The sequence below is a fragment of the Archocentrus centrarchus genome, chromosome 16 (genome assembly GCF_007364275.1).
Source record: "Archocentrus centrarchus isolate MPI-CPG fArcCen1 chromosome 16, fArcCen1, whole genome shotgun sequence".
Taxonomy (NCBI): domain Eukaryota; kingdom Metazoa; phylum Chordata; class Actinopteri; order Cichliformes; family Cichlidae; genus Archocentrus; species Archocentrus centrarchus.
Window position 1 is genome coordinate 4,041,734 of NC_044361.1, and position 21,192 is coordinate 4,062,925.

A 21,192-nucleotide genomic window follows, 5' to 3' on the forward strand; every position below is an offset into this window, starting at 1 on the left:
TGTGTGTGTGTGTGTGTGTGAGTGAGATCATGCCTGTGGAAAACATGAAGATTGTGGGCTGCAGATCTCTCAATAAGCAAAACAAAACAAACAAAAAATCCAAACAAGTGATCATTCGTCACAGGAAACAATATGTTTTAACTTATTAAAGTCAGAACCAGGTTTAGATTATTGTAACAAAGTGGCATTTGACTATGATGGTTAAACTTTGGGGTAAATGGCCTGCCAATACTTTGTTTGTGTATGTCTGACTCACAGCACCAGCACATGGCTCAACAACCTTTAGTCAAAATATGAAAACTGCTCATCCACATGAGCACAAAGTCATTGCTGCACCTCTCCAGGCTCTCCAGCAAACCTGCCAAGTCTGAAATGTAGAGAGAAAGATTCGATTTCTTCAATTATCAGAACTGTGTCACTACTCTGTTCAGACTATCAGCACTTAGAGAAATTTCTGCTGTGCTTCCGTCCATCTGATGAACAGATTATTTCGTTATTCTGGTCTCAGATTTTGTCTGCATGCAGTTTTCTGGTTTTCAGTGAAAAAAGGCTGCCTGCTCCTCCTGGTGGATATTAAGTTGATTGATGAGTGCAAGCTGGAATGAACCAACAAAGTAGAGTTAGAAGATTTAAAACTAGAACAACGATCCATTAAAATGCTAAAACTCCCCAGAGAGGCCAACTGCAAAGAAATTGTGTAATAATTCTCTGTGGATTAATATTTAAGAAGAGAGGAGATTGTTGCCTCAGTTTACACATATAAATTTTTAAAGAAAGGTTTAAAAGCAAGTTAATGCAACCATCAAGGGGTTCATTCTGTCACAGTGTTCGTACATATAATAATACTGAGCAGGCCCAGATCTCAGCACACTAATATTTATGGGATCTCTGCATGTTTGAAAGCATTTTCCACCACCAAAACACCAAAAAGTGCAGAGACGACTTTGGGTTTTGGTACTATTTGCTTTCAGCTCCAATCTCCACTGAATTCCCTGAAATATAAGTATATGTTTTGCAGAGTTCATTACAGGGATCTGAATGCGAAGACGGGGCTTCTCTTGCCTCGGGCGACTCTCTATCAACAGCTGGAATTCCACCGAGCTGCAGAGGAAGGAGAAATGCAGGAAACTGGAGATGCCCTGGAAGTGTGAGAAGCGTATGCAAAGTGTGGAGGCCTTTGTGGCGATCTTAGGAATGTTCCGGCATCAGCGCTCTTTAAAGCTCTTTGATGTCCAAGGTTGTTTTTCCTTCTCACCGTTCCTGTGACAGAAAATGAGCCTGAGGATGACTCACGTGTACATGAACTTCCGCTGTGCTTCAACACACACCCGTGAAAACTTTGACTCATCTGTTAAATAACATATCGGCATCTTGCTCTCCTTTATCGCCAAAGATTTAAAGTTTTCATATATCATACTTCCTACTCTCCTTCATTACTGCATACTGTAATACAACTATATCTTTCAAACTGTAGTTATTGTGTTTATTATTTCCATCTGGTCGATCTACTGCTGGTCACAGCAGAGAAAGCACAGCTTGAATTAAAAATGGCCGAGTTCCATTTAGTGTCCCAGTGAGCCGTGACAGTGGTTACAGCTCTCATTAACACTCCTGGCAAATCTCCAGTCCTGACCTTACACCCTTTCGTTGTGTTTGTGTGCAGTCGCTGGGCGTCCCAACACATTAGGTGCTTTTCCAAGCCGACTAGCCTTAAGTGGAAGTTGGTGTAAAGCCCCCCCCAACAAGGAGTCTGCACCGATGCAACTATAATCCAAGAGGGTGCAGCACCTGTCTTATGACTGATATGGAGAAAACTCCACGCACCTCGAAAAATTAGTTCTGTATGATTGTTTCAGGACGGTCAAAGTAAATGCAGATAAGAAATGTGGAAGTGATTCTCAACTGCTGTAAATGCCTAAATTAAATTTGAAGAATAGCAATAAGAATATGCAGACCTGGACAATAATTGTTGGTACTCTTCTGTTAAAGAAAGAAAAGCCCACAATGAAATAAGCTGAAACTGACAAAACTGGAGCTTTTTGGTCTCTATGTTCACAGACAGAAAAATGAAGGATACAAAGAAAAGAACACTGTACCTACTGTGAAACATGGAGGAGACTCGCTTATGTTCTGGGGCTGCTTTGCTGCATCTGGCACAGGGTGTCCATTACACCCTGCACGGATTCAAATCTGTGCAGAGTACAATGAAATCTCAAGACTATCCAGGCATTCTGGAGCAAAATGTGCTGCCCAGTGTCAAAAAGCTTTGTCTCAGTCGCAGGTCATGGGTCAGCTAAAAACACCCAGGAGTGGCTAAGGACAAAACATTGGACTATGAACTGTCTGGAGAAGGAACCCTTCAAACCTGAAACAGCTGGAGCAGTTTGCTCACGAGGAGTGGGCCAAAATACCTGTCGACAGGTGCAGAAGTCTCATTGAGAGTTAGAGATTTCACCTGATTGTAGCGATTCCCTCAAAAGGTTGTGAAACAAAACTAAGTTAAGAGCACCATCATTTTTGTTCAGACCAATTCTGTTGAACCACAATTCAAAAGCAAGGTCTGATTTTCATTAGTAGATTTTCAGTAAATTTGTATTTGTTATTACTTTTGTTGGTTTCAAGATATTTCAGTGATCTTTGTGGGTTTTTCTTTTTCAGTGGAAGGATACCAACAATTTTATCCATGTCGGTATATGGCAGATGCCGATTACAACTTCCTGCTTCAATCAGAGAAAGGTGAGGGAAACCAAAAGCTTGCTGCTGTATTTCTACTCTAACTTTTAACTAAGACACCCTTCAGCAGCAGCAGCGACTCCATCAAGAAGTGGAAGTAGGTGGCCTGGCGTGATTCATCTTTTTTCTTCCTTCCTTTCTTTCATTCAACAGTGTGTGCATTGTTTAACTGTGGAAGGGAAAGGCAGTAGGAAGCACTGCAGAAGACATCCTGCTGGGAATTTTGGGATTGTGGCTTTCATGTGTCTGTGGCTTCACATACCAACTACATGAACATTGTTTTTGACTGTGCACCATCCTCATGGGGAGTTGGCCTCTGTCTGCATGCTAACACACCCTGTGAGGTAGGCCTGAAGGTGGTTTTAATGGTGCGGCCGCTCACTGCTCTTGCTGGCTAATCTTAGGTGTGATTTTAAATTGATTTAAACAAGAACCAAAGATGGAATGAAAACAGAGCAAAGTCAGGGAACATTGTAAGGTGTGAAACTGCAGCACAAACTGATGAAAGTATGCAAATGCATTTGTAGTGAGGTTGACTGTGGAAATCAGCTCCAGCTGTGAAGACAGGTGATCTGCAAGGGAAGGAAACCAGAGGCAGACTTCACATTGGAAATGGGAAAAGAGGAAGTCTGTGTGAAGTGAGAGATCGTACAGTGACCGTGACGAGATGAGGTAAGAAACACCGTAAGCTAGTATACCTGTAGTATGTTAGTATAACTTTAGTATAGTACTGGTACTATGCAAGTGTTATTATATTTTCATTTCCAAGGAGCCAGACGTGTGGTCTTCAGAAATAGTTCTCCAGGTTTTTTAAAGGTCCTTCAAAGTTTTAGTGCCTGACCATTTTCAGATGAATTTTATTTTTGTTAAGCCACTTAACTCTGAGCTATGAATCACTCAAGCAGGCACCTGACTCAAGGGATAAAGCAGTGTTGTGTCTACAGATAACAGACAAATAAGCAAAGAACTGATTTTATTTATTTTTATCTTTAGGTGCTTTGTTACTAGCAGCCTGACATTAAACATTACTAACACAGTTTGACAGATGCAAATTAGTATTTTTTGCACCAACAAGGTGAAAAGCTATTAGTTGAAAACGTGGCCTACATTGGCATGGTGCGCAATCATGGATTGGCCTCCCCAGATCCTGGACCTCAACATTATTGAAGCAGTGTGGGATCACACACACTGACACACTGACAGAGAACAGAACAAAAGGAAGCCAAAATCCAGAGAAGAGCTTTAAATGTCCTTCAGGAAGCCTGGAGAACTGTTCCTGAGGACTACTTAAAGAAATGACAAAAAGCCTGTCTGAGAGTTCAGGCTCTTATAAAGGTGAAGAATAAAGGTGGTCACACTGTAAGATGAGGCTGGCATCAAAATGTAGGTTTGGGGGGGCTTTCATATGTTATAACTTAGTAATATGACTCTTGAAAGGTTTTTTTTTGAAAACTACCAATGCTGGTCTCATGATACTGGTGCTCAAAACTATAGAAAAACTTGTGCCGCCCATTAAGATTTTGGCTTTAGACTGTGAAAACAGAGTCGAGCTGGTATAAAAATGTTCAGAGAGCTAAACTGCATGTGGATAGGTGCTCGTGCTAATGATACCTGCTCTGGTCTTTACTGTGGCCTCGCTGCTGCTCTCTGTACAGACACACAGAAGGGCAGGAAAGTTGTCCAGACTAAAACAGTCATAGTTAAACTTTGTTGTTGTGGTAACTTCAGGGGAGTAAAATAATATAATTTTAATGAATGCTAATTATTCTAAAGCCTCTCCAAGAAAACCACGGGATTCCACCAGTTCACCAGATGGAAACAGGAGCCTCTTCTGCAGCTTCACTGGAGGGCATCGCTGAGGCATGCGATCGCAGGCAGACGACCAGAACTTTCATTACCAATCAAGTGTCTCTGAAAACAGTATTAGTGAGGTCCCACCGCCAAAGCACACTTGAATGACTTACTGCATGTGTTAGCAAGACATATTTATTGTTTTACTTAAGTACAAAAATATTAGCAGCTCCGTGTTCATGTTTCAGTCACGAACAGCTTTAACCAGCGGTAAAGGCAGCAAACTCGACACCCAGTTTTTTGGCATATATGCTGCAGTTCACATTTCCACTGTAATAATTCAAAGTGATGTGGCCTGTTATTGCACGTCTCTGACAACCACAGCAAAATCACTCTTAAAGCGATTAAAAACCAGCGCTGATTTGATCCGACAACAAGAATCGCCTGCAGCCGAAGCCTCACATATCTTAATCATCAGCGCGACAGAGTAGCGCTGCTTATTTGGGAGAAACTCTTAACTCTTAAAAATAAATAAATGAGCCCACTGATGACACGGTTCTTCTTTGCCTTAATGAACCTCAGTAGTTTCTTTTGATTTACGTATGCACACATACAGAAAAATGTGGGTGTTTATCGTACCAGGCGTAACCAATAAAAGATGCAGCTCAGATTTTATTTTCTCTTTTTAAGTCTGCTTCTTGAAGGTCGGCTCACTCGCCGCTTTAACCTTGCAGTAACTGATTTGAGGGTAAAAAGATTTAGAAAAGAAAAAAAGACCAGAACTGTTTCAAACTGTCTCCAGGAGTGTTTGAGTCACAGCATGGGGATTTTCCAGTGGTGCTCGTCCCTTCATGCCTGCAGAAGCTGTCCCACCAAAGCAGGGCTCCTGTCCCGGATCAAGGCTAACGCGATCTCAGCGACCCTCGACGCTGACCTCTCCCAGTGCTCGGTGTCCTGAGAGAAAGGAGGAGGAGGAGAAAAGGCAGTGAGGTCATTTCTTAAAGAGCATATAATTAAAACAAGACACAATAACATGCTGCTATTGTGAATAAAACAGTTCAAAACATCCATTTGTTCACTTTTATGTCTCTTCTCTGGAGACACGACTGTGTTTGAGTCATCCCAGCGTCTTTACCTCAAAAATTCAGCCAGAAGCACCCAGGCAGCGATAGCAGCCAGCACAAAAGACTGGAAACAATGTTAAAGCACACCCATGCTGTTCCACTCGCAGTAATGACAGAAGTAAGAAACAGATCTGCTCGTAGGTTTTAGAACATCAGGGGCTCGTCTGTGCTGCGCAGACATGACTGACAAATTTGATATTTGTAAAGTTACATGCACGATTTCCACAAGAATTCCCCTAATGAGAGAAAAATCTGACACACAGTGTGAACTGCACTGCATTCTGAATTCACCACTTTAATTTGATATAATAATCAAATTCTGGTGGTGGATTTTCTAGACGTGCCGTTTCACTGCTTGTTCAATCAACAGACGAAAGCAATTTTCAAAAGGCAGCAAAAGATCAGACGAGAACAGAAGCAGACCAGAAATGTGGGTAAAATTCAAGCCCTCTGAAGTCGGTGAACCGATAAGATCTCCTTTGATATTTATGGTGCATGATATTGGACAGATCTGAACTAAACCACACATTCAGACATACACTTGATTGGTTTGGCCCTTTAAGGCGAGCTTCACTGTTGTGGTTGTTTTGCTTTTGTGATTCCCCTCGTCTGTATCTGTTTCTTTTTTTATGCAGACCGCCTGTGCAGCGCACTTTAAATGGTTTCACTCCCCTGACTTCATTCCTTATAGGCTGGAGTGACTCCCTACTTTGATTTAGTTTCTTTATGACGTCTGAGAGTGACCTGTTTTCCATTTTTTCAAAGGAGCTGCAGTTCAAGGAGCTTCACTTTCTAAAAACCACGGCTTGTTTCCTTACACAGATTTATGCTTCATGCTCAACCTGCATTTTTTCATATATGAACTGTGGACTTTATTATGGCTTTTGATGTAGCTGATGTAGCATCAAGCATGAAAGAGAAATATGTTTTAAAACAAAAAACATGCAGCATAGAGAATGCTCAGAACATAAAACATCACAGAGAAAAGGAAAAGAAAGGCCCGGGAAAGATTAAGGTCTTTGTAATGGAACAAAATGTTTTCCATTCATTCAAATACCAAAAAAATACTTTTGTTTGCTACAGCACCTACAGCATATACCACATTAAATCCACCTTCCTTGTATTTTGCAGGTTTGCCTTGTGCCGCCAAAACAGCTCTGAACTGCTTGGTCTGGAACAATGTTTAGGTAGGTGGCACGTATCAAGACCCCAAAGGATCCGATGTTTCCCAGCAGAAAACTGCATTGTACTGAGATCTTTCAGCTGCTCTCTTTAGGGACCGCCACAATGGATCATCTGCCTCCGTTTGAGCTCTATCCCCAACATCCTCTTCTGTCACAACAACCCTCTACATTAATCTTCTCTGTGGTCTTCCTCTTTCCTTCTGCCCAGCAGATCCATCTTCACCCTTTACCTGATGTATCCACCATCCCTCCTCCGCACGTGTCCAAACTATCTCAACCTTGCCTCTTTGTCTCCAAAACGCTCATACTGAACTGAAACTCTGATACACTCCTTTCTAATTCTGTCCTTCCTGGTTGCTCCCAGCAAAAATCTCAGGATCTTAAACTCTGCCTGCTGTCTTTTTTATCACCGTCATTAAACCATACATCAACCATGCATCATAGCAGGCCTCACCACCACCTTGTAAACCTTCCCTTTCACTTTTGCTGCTATCCTTCTGTCACAAATCACCCTGATACTCATCTCCACCCCCCACCCCCCTGCCCTCCAGAGCAAATCTTCACCCCTCCTGGTTCTCTTCCACCTGCTCCCTACTCTCACTATAACTCACAAGGTCGTCTGCAAACATCAGAGTGCACAGAGACTCCTGCCTGACCTCATCTATCAGTCTATCAACCTGTCCATCACCACGGCAAACAAGAAGGGTCTCAGAGCAGATATCTGATGTAATCCCACCCAGACCCACGAGAATCTGTCACTCCTGCCCAACACCTCATCACTGTTTCACCACCCCTGACTTGCTCACACAGTACCACAGTTCCTGTCTTGGCACCCTACAATATAATTTAATAATCATCACCTCTTTTTAACCTAGCTTCAACAACTCTCTCGTAGCTTCATGGTATGACTGATAAGCTTCATCCCTCTGTAGTTACTCCAGCTGTGTACAGCTCCATACCTCCACAGGTATGTTATCTGGGCCATGTTATTTCATTTACCTGTTAATGTTGTAGCCATTCAGTGCACACCTGCTCATGTTTTTCTTTTTATAAAAACACTTTTGGACATTACTATTAGCTTTAATGATTTGCACTTTAAAGTATAATCTGGTTAACTGTTATTTTCACATTAGCTATCATTTATAACACTCATGTTCATTACTTGTGCAAAGCAGGGGTTCAGTTTGTTTATTAGCAGGACTACACAAAATCTTTTAGACAGATCTGCATGGAATTTTTTCCCCAGATATGAGTCTGGATACAGGAATTTTTTTTTTTAATTTTGGGTCATTTCTTCATAAATAGATATCCATGTGTTGATCTCCCACTCCACTGTCCCCTCTTTCATGAACAAGACCCCGTTATGCTTAATCTCCTCCACCTGCAGCAGTAACTTGTTTCTGACCCGAAGTATATTGTCTTGATGTTGCCAAGAAAATATCACAGTCTAATCTGGGTCCAGATGTTCTCCTTAATCCAGATACTCAGTTTATGGATAGTGTGGAGGGAATTTTCAGCCTTGGTGGAGGTATGGAACCCCAGAGAACCCTGGTTATAGTAAGTAATCATTGGCTAAGTCCTTCTCTGCCTTTTGTTACTGTCTAAACTGTCTAAGTTTCCCTTTTTGCACAGCATGTATTTGTAATGTTTGAGGCAGCAGATATATCACCAAAAAGCTGCAGAATTCACTATTCAACATAACGTCATTTAGAAACACAGCACGCCTTAGTGTGGAAGTCTTTCTTTCATCCCACTTTTGTTTTTCCGATTGTAAGATGTCAAATCAAACGTATCAAAGTCATTTTGTTTTATTCGAATACTCTCAAACAAAAACAATGCCAAACCTATAATACAGAATCCAAGTATTAATAATGTTGAATTATCCTTTACAAGAGAGTTGAATCAGACTTGCATTATTTCATCAAAATAACACCATCCAGACTGACAGGTTCTCTCCTGTGTCTGCAGCCGATTTCATCAGCTAACTCTCAAAGGGCAGGGTTTCTTAGAAGGGAATAAAAACATTTAGGAGGGCTTTTCACAAAGCTTTTAATTTTCTGACACCCACGGAGAGGAAAATAAAAATATATTAAATATATATCCTGCTAAAATGACAAATCATCTGTGATTTGTGATCTGGAACATCCTATTTAGCACATATTTGGACCTGGCCTCTAAATACATTTTGTACTACAGCTCGGTGTCAGCGGTTTAATGCATCTGGAGCAGAAAATAAGCTCTCTCTCACTCTGTCCTTTCTCGACCTTACAGCCCAACTCCGCCGGCCAGCTCGTGACGGCCCAGTGTGTGCAGGCACTGGATGGGAGTGCAACGAGGTGTGACAGCGATGAGCATGGAATCGGGCCTGACCGTGGTTAATGGGAGCAAGAAAAGCCAGGATCCAGAACTCCTTGAGCACTCCTCAATAATCAGAACCAGCAGGAGGAGGAATCAGATGACACTGATTTTTCCACACCAAGAGACTGAAGGGGGGAACTAAGGCACTGGAGTAAAGTTTACCAATTACAGCCTCGTTGATTAAAGTAATATAGAAAAATGAACAAAAAAAAAAGGAATTAAAATACGATGAATGGACTTCAGAGCCACTCTGTCACAATATGTACCGCCCCTTCTTAGTAAGCTTTTTTGGATTTCCAGAGGAATGAGATCAAGAGTGCCATTTTTCTTTATCACGTACCCACGTTCTGTGGTTTAATCAATGGTACAATGAGACAAGGAGATTGGGCAGTACATCTGCAAGCAGTCAACAGAATGTGGCTGATAGCACAAAGTTGCCCATATATCCTAAGGAATACGCACTGGTTCATCAGTCAGGAGCTCAGAGCAAAACCAAGAGTTTTGGTAAATCTGATTGTGCGTTTTCACTGTTTATCAGATGAAAGCATTCCTTCGATTGTTATCTAAAACCAATTACATCTTCACACGGAAAGTTTTTGAAAGGCTACATGTGTTTGGATAATCTGAAATACGGTGGAGATGATAAATGCGATGAGCACGATTATCAGCTGATTACCACCCAAGTGCACTGACGAGAACCCTGGGAAAGTCACAAGAACGCCGGGTGTCCCTTTCATATGGAAGACAGCTACAGCTATTAAACCACAGCTAATCACTCTGTTAGAGGTCTGTCTTCTTACAGGCAGGAGGAGAAAAAGAAAACAGCAAAAGAACATTTTAGTTTGAACACAAAAATACAAAAAAATACAAGTCGAGATCACCAAGGAGGATCAAAGTTTTAAGCCCAAGAGTCAGCGCTGAATTATTCCCACTGCAGATATGCAGCCTTTGAAATATGAATCATGCTTCATAAAACATCATTATTAAATCCAGTATTTGCTTGCACAGTGGAATACAAACATGACTTCAGTTCTTTACTGACTCGTGGCACAGCTTTAAGTAGTCACAACTGCCACTCAGGCTTCAAACGTGGTTGAGGGAAAGGCACAAGAAAGAGGTAGAGTTACTTAGCAACAACAAACTGCAGTTTAACATTTGCATATTAAACTGCATTTGGGCTGAAATCTATATGACTTGAGTTGCAAACTGATGGAAGAGCCACGGTTTACTCCAATAAGTAGATTTTTTTTGACAGACAAGCGCTGGTATTTCTCTTAACTGCCGCTGGCGGGGGTGCCACAGCTCGTGTCTCCTCTTTCCACTGTGGACCATCCAGGATGAATAAAGCAGCTCATTGCCTCATTGTTATGGGCACGCAAACATCCATGAGAGGGAATGCATGTGTTGGGACAGATGCCTACAGAAGAGTGAACACACGCACAGACCGCATAGACACTTTATCGTGCACGAGCCCATGCACGCACCCACATATACACACACACACTAAGAGGCGGAATGTGATCCTGGAGGATTTGCGTGTCTCCAGATCTTCATCATCATCAGAGCCTATGTCCTCCAGCACTGACGGAGATGGTTTTCCACCGTTTCTGCCTCTCTTCCAGCAGTATGTAGATGAAGAAACCAGTTAGCTCGAGGCAGAATTTTTCTCACTGCGGCAGAGCTGAGACAAACCGAGCTGAAGTGGGCATTTGGACTGACATGAGATGAAACTTCAAGCCAAAGCATAACTGAGCCTGAGAGATGAAACCCACAAGCAAATTAGTCTGATTGATGGTCCTTTTGGAGCTAATAGGCACTCCTCACCTGTTTACAATGTGGCATTAATCTTCAGATGTTCCAAAGACAGAAATTCCTCATGTGCCAAACTCTAAGTGCAGTCAGCATGAGGGTATTTTTTTTTATTTTAAAAGGCCTGGATTTTACGAGATTCACTTTACTATTATTAGTCGTGAGGGAACCTCACTTTCCACTTCATAATGATTAACTGCCACAAATCCTCACTTAAAGCCAAAAGCATCATCATTTATTCACATTAGTGGAAGGACGATCACTAGTGTGTGTCATATTAAATAGGAAAGCGACACATTTACATTTTCAAACACTTTTTTTTCCCCCCACACTGTCTGCTACATCCATTACTGACGTGTCTAATCTCTTGGTGGCCAAGATGGCATTTATGTAGTTTCTCCTGACAGATTTTATATTTTAAAACTGAGAACAAACACTATATGAACTGCTATCACGGGGAAAATACCACTGGATACAAGTCACAGCTGGAGAGAGTCGGCGTCGGTTGTCTTTTAATTTTCTGATTTAACTTTGTTCAACAAAAATGTGAATTTCTGTTGGGGGGAGCAGCCCCATTACAAAGTTGGGCTACAGCTTTGTTTTGAAACATAAACAATGCAATCTACTGTGTAATCCTACGAGAGGACAGCCACCAAAGGGAAAATCTGCTCAATCATTCCCATGTGTACAAATGCAACACATGCAACAGGCCTGTTACTCCACACGGCGACCACAAGTTTATAGAATGGAACTTCAATCATTAGCTTCTATTTTTGCTTACCGTTTAAGGGAAGGATTTTGACAAGTCGAGAGGCGACAGGTCTTTGAAACACGGCACAAAGGGGGGGAACAGGGAAGAATGGGGGAGGAGAGCATCAGCGGACCACACAAAAAGCAATCCTCAAACTCTCTGCTTCTAAATGCCATGGATGCAATCAACCTTTCCATCTTAGGGCGCACGCAGCGGCACTTCTGCCACACAAGAAGGGACGGCTTTGATGCCAAAAGGTTTCAGGCAATTATGGCCTTTAGCTGTGACAATTTACACATCTCTGTCATTCCCACCGAGAACCCCGGCCCTCTGGACCGAGGACTTCCACTCGTATTCCCTTCATGAAATGCCAGGACCCGGGCCCTAATATGAAAACAGCTTATGGAAAAGCTTGGCACCGGCCCTGAGCTAAGAGAACTGGAAAGAGTTGTTAAGAGTCACACTAGCTACTATAACTAAAGTGGCCAAGAACGTTAGGAGCGTTTTTATCACCTCTTTTCATCATCCTAATATTTTACTGTCTCTGCATTTTTCCCTGTGACATGAACGCGCTGCAGAACAAATGGCTGTAGCATCCACTTGAGGGCAGTATCATTACTAGCACTGTGGCCAGACAGTGTTCTCCACTCTGGGAGTCTCAAAAGTTAAAACCAACACCTAACACGAACCTCAGTGAGCATTACACTGACTTTTACTCTTTAATAGAAGTAATTTCTCAGGAAAACTCTCCCCAAACAACCTGCCTTGCTGAATCCCAGTGATATAATACTGCTAAAAAACACCCAGTGCTTTTAACACAGACAGGATAGTATTTCAGGGCTTCTGACAGCTCGTCCCCGAGTGGGTATTGTGGTCCTCCTGCTCTCCCTCCTCTCCGTGTATCATTGAAGACAGGCAGTAGCTGGGGGCTAAACTGAGAAAGGAGAGGGGGATAACAGGTTCAATTCCTGGTCAGTCTGATTAGAGCCTTGAATTTTACACCACTAATGTCCTGTAGAGACTCACTGATGTAATCAAGAGCTGTGGCAGGATGACTAAATCCCTGCACCGGGGCGGAAAAATACACCAATACAAGAAAGAGTCCCAGTTTTTATTTTTACTCCTTAACATAAGAAATTGCCTCTTTTTAAGCATTCAAGACGTCTCAAGCAAAATTTGGGAAATTCTGGGATCTCTTTGGGATATAATTTGACAACATTTCCTGTGGATTGGTGTAGTGGATTTGTTTGGCAGATGTAAACAAACATTCCCAGCAGAATATTAAAACAGTAGTAGAATAAGAATTGTGTTAAAGTCTAGTACTTTTCTCTTTGTTTTAGCATTTGCATGAAGGTTACAGACCAGTTTAATAAGAATGTGCAGAAAAGGGGAAAGAAAGTAAAACTTTTTACAAAAATGATGAACTTGTACTAATTCAGTTCTAGGTGGAGCATTAAAAGTACTTTTATTCCAGGCATTGATATTACAGAGCAGTTTTGTTGCTCAGTGAAAACCTTTATTTCTACTTTTAGAGACACTTCATGTCTTGTTCAATTTAAACTGCTCGCTTTGTCCGATCAACACGACCCAGAACACTGAGCGTCAACAAAAGTCCCGGCATCACAATTCAGATTCATGACAAACTATTTTAATCGTTTTAATGTTAAGGTTCTGTAAAGGAAGGAGGGAATAATGCATGGAAGGAATAGGGGAGAGAGCAAGGAAAGAAAATGCATATAGTTATGATCTATACGTAAACGTGCACGGTCATGTTGAAGCCAACGTTCAGTTTTTCTGCCTGGTGAAAAACATTTCTAGCTCTGGAGACGGTAATGCTTAAAAAGACAAAAACAAAATATGACAGGCGATAAGAAAGACAAGAAAAAGAAAAATAACTGCGCTTCACATCAGTAAACATACTTTCCAGATATGATAATGACTGAAGAAGAGATGGAAGGAACAGAGGATCTATCATCAATCTACTGAGATGGAATGAATAAAAGATGACAAATAACTGCCAAACTTCAGTCAGGCACTTGGATTAAAGTGAGAGAAGACAGAAGAAAGAAAACTTTCACAGACACGCATCCAAATATTTAGATCCAAACAGTGCTAATATTTACTGCTGAGTTTCAGACCTCAACAACTTTCAGAGTGTGTGTATATATATATATATATATATATATATATATATATATATATAAGGCTTGCACTGAAAGTTCAGCCATAAATTTAAAGGCCGTTCAGCTCCAAGGTAAGAGACTGGGACCTAAAGCTGACGGAGATGACAGCGACACAACCGTTACTTTGTACTTCTTAGAGATGAAGCGTCTCTAGGGAATGTGTTTTATTGAATTTTGCCGAGGTATTTAGCGTTGCTGCCTGAATGTCTGTATTTTAGATATTCCTGTCGTTCCCACTCTGCCTCACTTCATCTGAAAGGGACTATAATGTAGGAAAATGAATAAGTCTTTATCCCACCCTACTTTTGTGAAGCTTCCTCAGACTTTCCAGAAGTCCAAAAGAGCTGACAGGTTTAAAAAAAGAACACTTTTGTACTGATAACTGCTTTTCAGACCCCATTGAGAGAACAACTGCTGCCACACAACCCTTTCACGGTACACTGGTAAAGCTCTTTCAACGAGGGTTTCCAAAATATCCTGTCTGGGGGCATCCATCGGGCAAACAAAGCAGTTTGTTAGTCATGTCTCATGTACGACTTCTGTTTCTGTGTACCCTCGGAGGAGGAGGCAAACTCTGCTAAGAATGGGACACCGAGGGGGTCTGTATTTCCACTGAAGCCCTCCAGTGAGAACTTTTTCGACAAGCTCTGGTGAGAGATGACTGTTTGAATTCAACACACCGAAAGACATACCTCAAAACAGTGTGCAAGAACAATAGATCCTTAGTTGAGGAGGTATGAAAGCACAAAGGCACGGGTGGGATTTATGAACTGGGACATACCAAATTCCAAATGCGGTGAGAGAGAAGCACAAGCACACACACTTTTTCCACAGAAGCCTCATTTACTAATCACATTGTATCACTTACAGAAACCCAGGGAGGCTAAATACACGCCATATCACAGGGCATCTGAGGTCAGCTGCAGGTGCAGGCAGATTTTAGAAAACAAGACATTTATTACTGCCTGAGTTTTCAGCAGCATGCATCCTGGCCACGGCTCAGTACCCTCACTTCCATCCCCAATACAAGCATGAAATTGTAATTGCAGTCGACTGTAAGCCAAACATGCAAACATAGGTATAACTCTGTGTTTTTGTACTTCTGTCAAAATACCAGTTTGCTGCAGACTAAACAGCAGGGGGATGCTGGCCATATGCTTTGACAGATGTAGTGTTTGAACAAGAACTGCTGCAAGAAACTATTGAAGAAAATCATTTTACACAAGGCTTCATGAGAAAACTCATTTCAGCTGTGGAAACTCTGTTTGGCCTCATAGACTGTATATAAAGGATGGGTGTAGGTCTTGAGGCATCACCTGTGGTTTGTAAAATTTTCATTTTGACGTGTCAAACATTGTGAGCATCATCATCATCTCAGGTTTTTTTGTAACCAGAAGTGACTGTACCCAAGTCTGGTTAGCAAATTGAATCTATTGACTTCATGTGTCCAAGACACACACAGATACTGAACCTTAGCAGTGCAATAATAATAATAATAATAATAATAATACCAGAATTTACACACCAAAACTACAGGAAATACGTCTTGAGTAGACAGATTGTTTGGACATGGCCTTATAGCCCTTCCTAGATTGATGAGCTCCAAAAATTACTTCTCTAGGATCCTTGCTGATTAGGGCTGCAACTAACGACTATTTTGATAGTCGATTAGTCATCGACTATTAAAACGATTAGTCGACTAATCGGATTATGAATCACATAATTATGAAATTGCACTTATTTAGCTATCAGCTTTTACATTTCGCATAAAGTTATTTAAAATGTGGTAGTAACACATACTTCATTCAAAACCTTTAATCAGGTTTGCTGCTGATATAACTAACGGTCCATTTTTCCAACCATAAAAAGAAAATATATAGTACTTTTTTGTCCCTGTAAAACAAAGTTTGCACAGTTTTACCAGTATCCCCCATCACTAAACGTGCGGCTGAATGCTATCCGGTCTTTAACTCTGACGTCGTATCTGGGTCCAAATGATTCTAAATAAACAGCAACGGTATAACTCAGGGATCAGCAACCAGCGGCTCATCCAGGCTTAATGTGCAGTACAAATAAGTATCCAGTTGAAGTGCATTTTGTTTTTCTCAGTTCGGTTTTTGTTGTAGTTTTAAATTAGAACATTAGTGTGATCTTGAAATATTAAAATAAAATCATTTTATTTATTTATTTTAGTTTCTCAATATATGCAGCTTCCGATCAGCAGGTCACCTGCTGATCGGAAGGTCAGCGGTTCAAATCCTGGCTACTCCAGGCTACATGCCAATGTATCCTTGGGCAAGATACTTAACCCCAAGTTGCTCTCCGACCGTTCTGTCGGAGTATGAATGCGTGTGAGTGTTAGTTAATTAAAAAAGCACTTAGCTTCGTAAAAATGGAAGTGCTTGTATGAATGGGAGTGCATGGGTGAATGCAAACAGGCTGTATAAGCGCTTTGAGTGCGCATACTGAGTAGAAAAGCGCTATATAAGAACTAGTCCATTTACCATTTACCATATGCGTCACTCGCGGCAACCTCTACCGGCTTCCGCTAGTATTTGCGGCTTTTCCGTGTAAACCGGGTTCAAATGGCTCTTTCCGGATTACAGGTTGCCGACCCCTGGACTATAACTAATGACTGGTCACTATTAAAGATGATTGTAACATACCTCATCAACTGCAGCTATTTCCGCTTCTCTTTCTCATCGGTAAAATCACAGCTGAGTGTGGTTTTTTCGAGTTAAAACAACCAGGGACACAGCATTGCGGCAACTTGATCACATGACAACTTGGACCAGGAAATGGAATTCTACGTCATCACTTAACAACCGAATTGCCCATGTGTGAAGCTCGCCAGAGAAAGACGGACAGGAAGATGTCTCACTACGTTAAAAAAAAAAAAAAATCACCAGTAATAATAAACGACTATTGTCGACAATTAAATTCGTCGGCGACTATTTTTATTGTCGATTATTGTCGACTATGTCGACTAATCGTTGCAGCCCTATTGCTGATGCATTTCCACCTTGGCATCGTGCTAATACACATCTGAATGCTCCAGCTCAACAAACTGACAACGCTTCAGCTTTTATAGAACTGCTCACACTTGCTGATGATTGGTTTATCAAGTGCATCTGATTAGCAGCACCTGGCTGCTACTTATCCTCTTAAATCCTATGGAAACAGTAAGAGTACACTTCGTTTTCACACACTGCTTCTGCATGTTCTGCAAGTCTTTGTTGAACAAATATGGTGTAAGGTTGTCTTTACAGTACCTAATTTTAAGGCCCTGCTAAGGATTAGAATATTTTTGTTATGTCCTGATTTGGAAAACCTTAGAATTAACAGACGGTGCTCTTCCTTTTTTTACCATGACTATAGTGGGGGTATTTTTTTAGCTATAACATGACTAACACTACATGTTTCGCATATAGCAGCTACAGAAATAGCTGGGACTGTATGAACAGTGGCTGTTAGTCACGTATCCTCCAAAAAGCTTCTAGTGCTTCTGGTGTCTTTGAAAAGTGGAATCAGAGGCTGAACTTCATGTGCTCCATAGACTTAAATCCTTATAACGAGCAAAAACATTGGCTTGGTTGTCAGCCAAGTGTATGCGGATATATATAATTTTTTTATTTTTCTTAGGAAAGCAATATGGATTACAAGCCTTGTTTCTAATTTGCCACAGGGACTGATGGAGACTTGGCTAAAACGTTACCAGCCTTTTGGGGCTGTCGGCAGTACTTTTTGTGGTCTAAACTTACTGCGTGCTGTTCCACAGATATTTTCAACCATACCAACCACGCAAGCACGTGTACCGAGGTCTCTGCAAATAAAAGCACGAGCAAAGCGAGAAGGTGAGTGGTGCAAAAACAATCTTTGATGAGGCCCGTGATAGCATAATTTCAGTGGAGCTGCCACATGGAAGTAAAATGAAGCCAGGACTACCGTGGGTGGTCAGAAACGGCTCAAAACCAAGTGGCAAAACAAATACACGTGTATGTTCTGCTCTTCCCCTGCGTGACTGAATGTTTACAAACTCGCTGTGAAGAACCGGCTTACGTTGATCTTCCGTAAGAGCAAACTGTCTGTTTGAAACACATCGCTCTCTCGGAATATCATTTTCCAATTGTCTGCGAGACTCTCTCAGATTCAAGTCACATCAACCCAAACACAACGCTGCTGGTCTTTTTAATCTAAGAAATCAAAGCTGAGTAAACAACGCTTTGGTGTGTCTAATTCCTTGAGCCAAACTCCAGCGGTCAAGTTTCACACATACCAACACACATCTGGAGCGCTCAGCGTGGAAGATCAAGCTTGATATTCTGCACATGTCAAGGCAGCGCATGGCTCGACCCTAACTCTACAAATATATTACTAGTGATCCCAGGCTTCTGTCTGCATGGAGATGTCAGGATTCAACTGAGGGAGCCAAATGTTCTCATCCACTTTTCCAGAGGGATCTTAAAGAAAAAAGACATGGATTGTCAGAAGAAAGACAAGTACTTAGGCAACAACAGGGGAAAACTTATGTGAAGGGGCAGGGTGGATATTGAACTTTTACTCTTTGAATCCACCCACTGACCTGCCAAATGCGCCTCAGAGACATTTTGGTAACAATAAACAGCTTTGTGAAATGCCACGTCATTTCTTATCTGTGTTGTTTTCTGCAATGTTCTGATTAACTCTGATGTTATTTAGTGTTTATCACTGACTCAGAATTTATCTCCAACTTTCAATGGAACTGAACTGTCAGCAGAGACTACTGCATTCAATTTTGGCCTTCATTCATATTTTATAAAGGAGACACACACACTCCTTTATACCAACTTGAAAGACAACAGATTCTCTTAAGTGCATTAAATGTTCCAGCAGAAAAATTAACACCAGACACTCAGTAAACAGAAAGGTTGGTTGTGTGCTGAGGCAACGACCTTCCCTGATTTTTAACTTGACCCAAACAGCAGGCCGTCACAGAGAGAGCTTCACTTCTTTGAGTTGATATTTGTAGTGTAAAGTAAAATGTGCCAGTAAGAACTGAACTGGTTGCAGTAACATTTGGCACAAGAGTTTTTATGACTTTATTGATCTCTTAACTTTCAGCAAGTCCATTAGTCTTGGGCACTATTCCAGTATTACCAGATAGCAGGAATTTTAGAAAATAACATGATCTTCAATATCTTCAAAAAATAAGCACCATCTCTGGGTGAAGGCAGCAAAGTTTAATTAGTTATCGCTCACATTTCTAGCTAAAATGACTATTTATTCATTCTTTGGACAAGTATGAATGTACTCCTTTTAGTCTTGTCTATACTGATCATAGTGATCTTAAGAAGTAATAGTTCCCAAACCTTTAGGCTTGATAGCAGCCACTGCAGCCCCTCAGATTTAAAGTCCCTCAAGTGATTAGCAGAGAAGATTAGCTGTCCAACAACTTTTTTGACCTCACTGAACTAATTTCCTTTTATTGAATGCATTGCATCTCCACTGAAGACCATTCTTTTATTAAGCATAGGATAACTACTGTATTTAGGCTGAGAAAAAGTCAGGAGTGTGCTGAAACCACAGAGACAACGGCCTTCCCTAATTATCCCCTGACTTCTGCTGGACTATAACTCCACGGGTGTCTCAGCAAGATCTTCGCTTGGTCGTGTACGGTTTCACCTGTCTGCCTTTCAGACCTAGATCTGAACAGGTAAAGGAGAATAGGCCTATAGAGTCCTCTTCTTTTCCTCTTCCCTCCCCTCCCTCTTCTCCTTTCTCTCCCTCTCTTTTCTTCCCAGCCGGCTAATCTCTTCTCAGGTTTAGGGTTCCCGGTTCGGGCTCTTTGAGGAGGAGGAAATATGGGGTTGGGTAAACATCAGGGCTCTCACTGCAGGGATTACAACACCCATATATCACTGAGACAACTCCCTTTTCAGCAGATGACAAGTCACCAGGACCCTGTGCGAGAAAGGATCCAATGACACTTCCTATCAACACAGCAGACACTGATAGCACATACCGTCACCGTTTTCACAACATCTTGTCAGTTTATGAGGATCCAGTGTCTGAACATTCTCGGCCAACGTCTTCAGATCGGCCTGAGGTTTTCACACATTGTTGCACCTGATGTTTGGCTTGTGGGCATCTTCAACGAGGCAACAACACAAACGGAAAAGAGCTCTAGAGAAGCGCTTTGATCCTTTCAGAGAGAGTGCCGCTCATTGCCCAAGACTCCATTTCACTCTCTCCTGTTGACAAAGTGAAGTAACATGCACGGCAACGCGCTGCTGAATGCACTGTGCTTCAGCGGCAGGGTGTTATAAAGTCAAACCACAATCAGGCCTCATTTGAGAAAAACCCACTTTTTATCCAAAAAGACATCACCGAAGGTCGATGAGGTGGATCGTTTTTCCAACCTCGCCGGGACGAGCGCAATTCCATGTGCTCATGTATTTTAACTGTCAGAAAGTTAAAATTTAATTAGTCAAATAGCTTTTCTTTTCCAAAGTGGTGGGTGCGTCCAATAATTCCTCAGAGTGATGCATAATAAGAGGTGAGGGACACTTAAACGTACTCCCCAGTTGTTCTTTTCACTTGTGTAGCAGCTAACAAGAACCAGTCATGTCAGAGTAAAGGATGAAATCATGTAGGGAGGAACAAAAAGCACTCAAAATTTATAGAGGATTAACAATGACCTGTGTAAAAAACTGGAAAATAGCCACTCTCATGATGCCACAAATGTTTTTACTATTGATGGTAAAGTGTTTACATGACTATCTTTGCCGGCACGCAGCTCTAATATTCATACTTCTAGCATATAAAAGAACTGCATCCTGCTGAGTAGTATTCAGCATCGCATTACTTTGCAGTAGCATCCAGAACGTTAACCTCCAGTGATGACAAATTAAAACCAAACACATTCTCGTAATGTTTATCCAGTTCAGCTTCACTATAATGATTCTCTGTGATTTTCACAACTGTTTTTCACGTTCAATACCAGCATCAGTATTTTAAATTGTTTAATTTAAGATAGAAAATGTAAAGTTACTTTTTAAAGGCATTAAAGCAAATACATATAACTATGATATAAAGTTAAGTGCAAATGAAGGAAAGAGTGTAAGTCATGCAGTACAATGTGATGCACTTACACTGACCAAATTGTTAACCTTAAAGGAAGTGTTTAACACTGACTGGAGCTTTAGCCTGGCTTAATTAAATCAAGTAAATCTGGGTTTAGGTATATTTTAATCGGTAAGCTAAGCTAACAGGCCTGTGGC

General features: G+C 41.4%; 1 protein-coding gene across 1 annotated transcript in view; it reads right to left on the reverse strand.

Moving 5' to 3' along the window:
• Nucleotides 1–4,665: 4,665 nt before the first annotated feature.
• Nucleotides 4,666–21,192, reverse strand: part of crppa (CDP-L-ribitol pyrophosphorylase A) — a 54,048-nt gene continuing 37,521 nt past the window's right edge. The window contains exon 10 of the mRNA XM_030750328.1: nt 4,666–5,478. Coding sequence (XP_030606188.1) covers nt 5,374–5,478 — 105 coding nt within the window. The 3' untranslated portion in view covers nt 4,666–5,373. The remainder of the gene's footprint in view (nt 5,479–21,192) is intronic.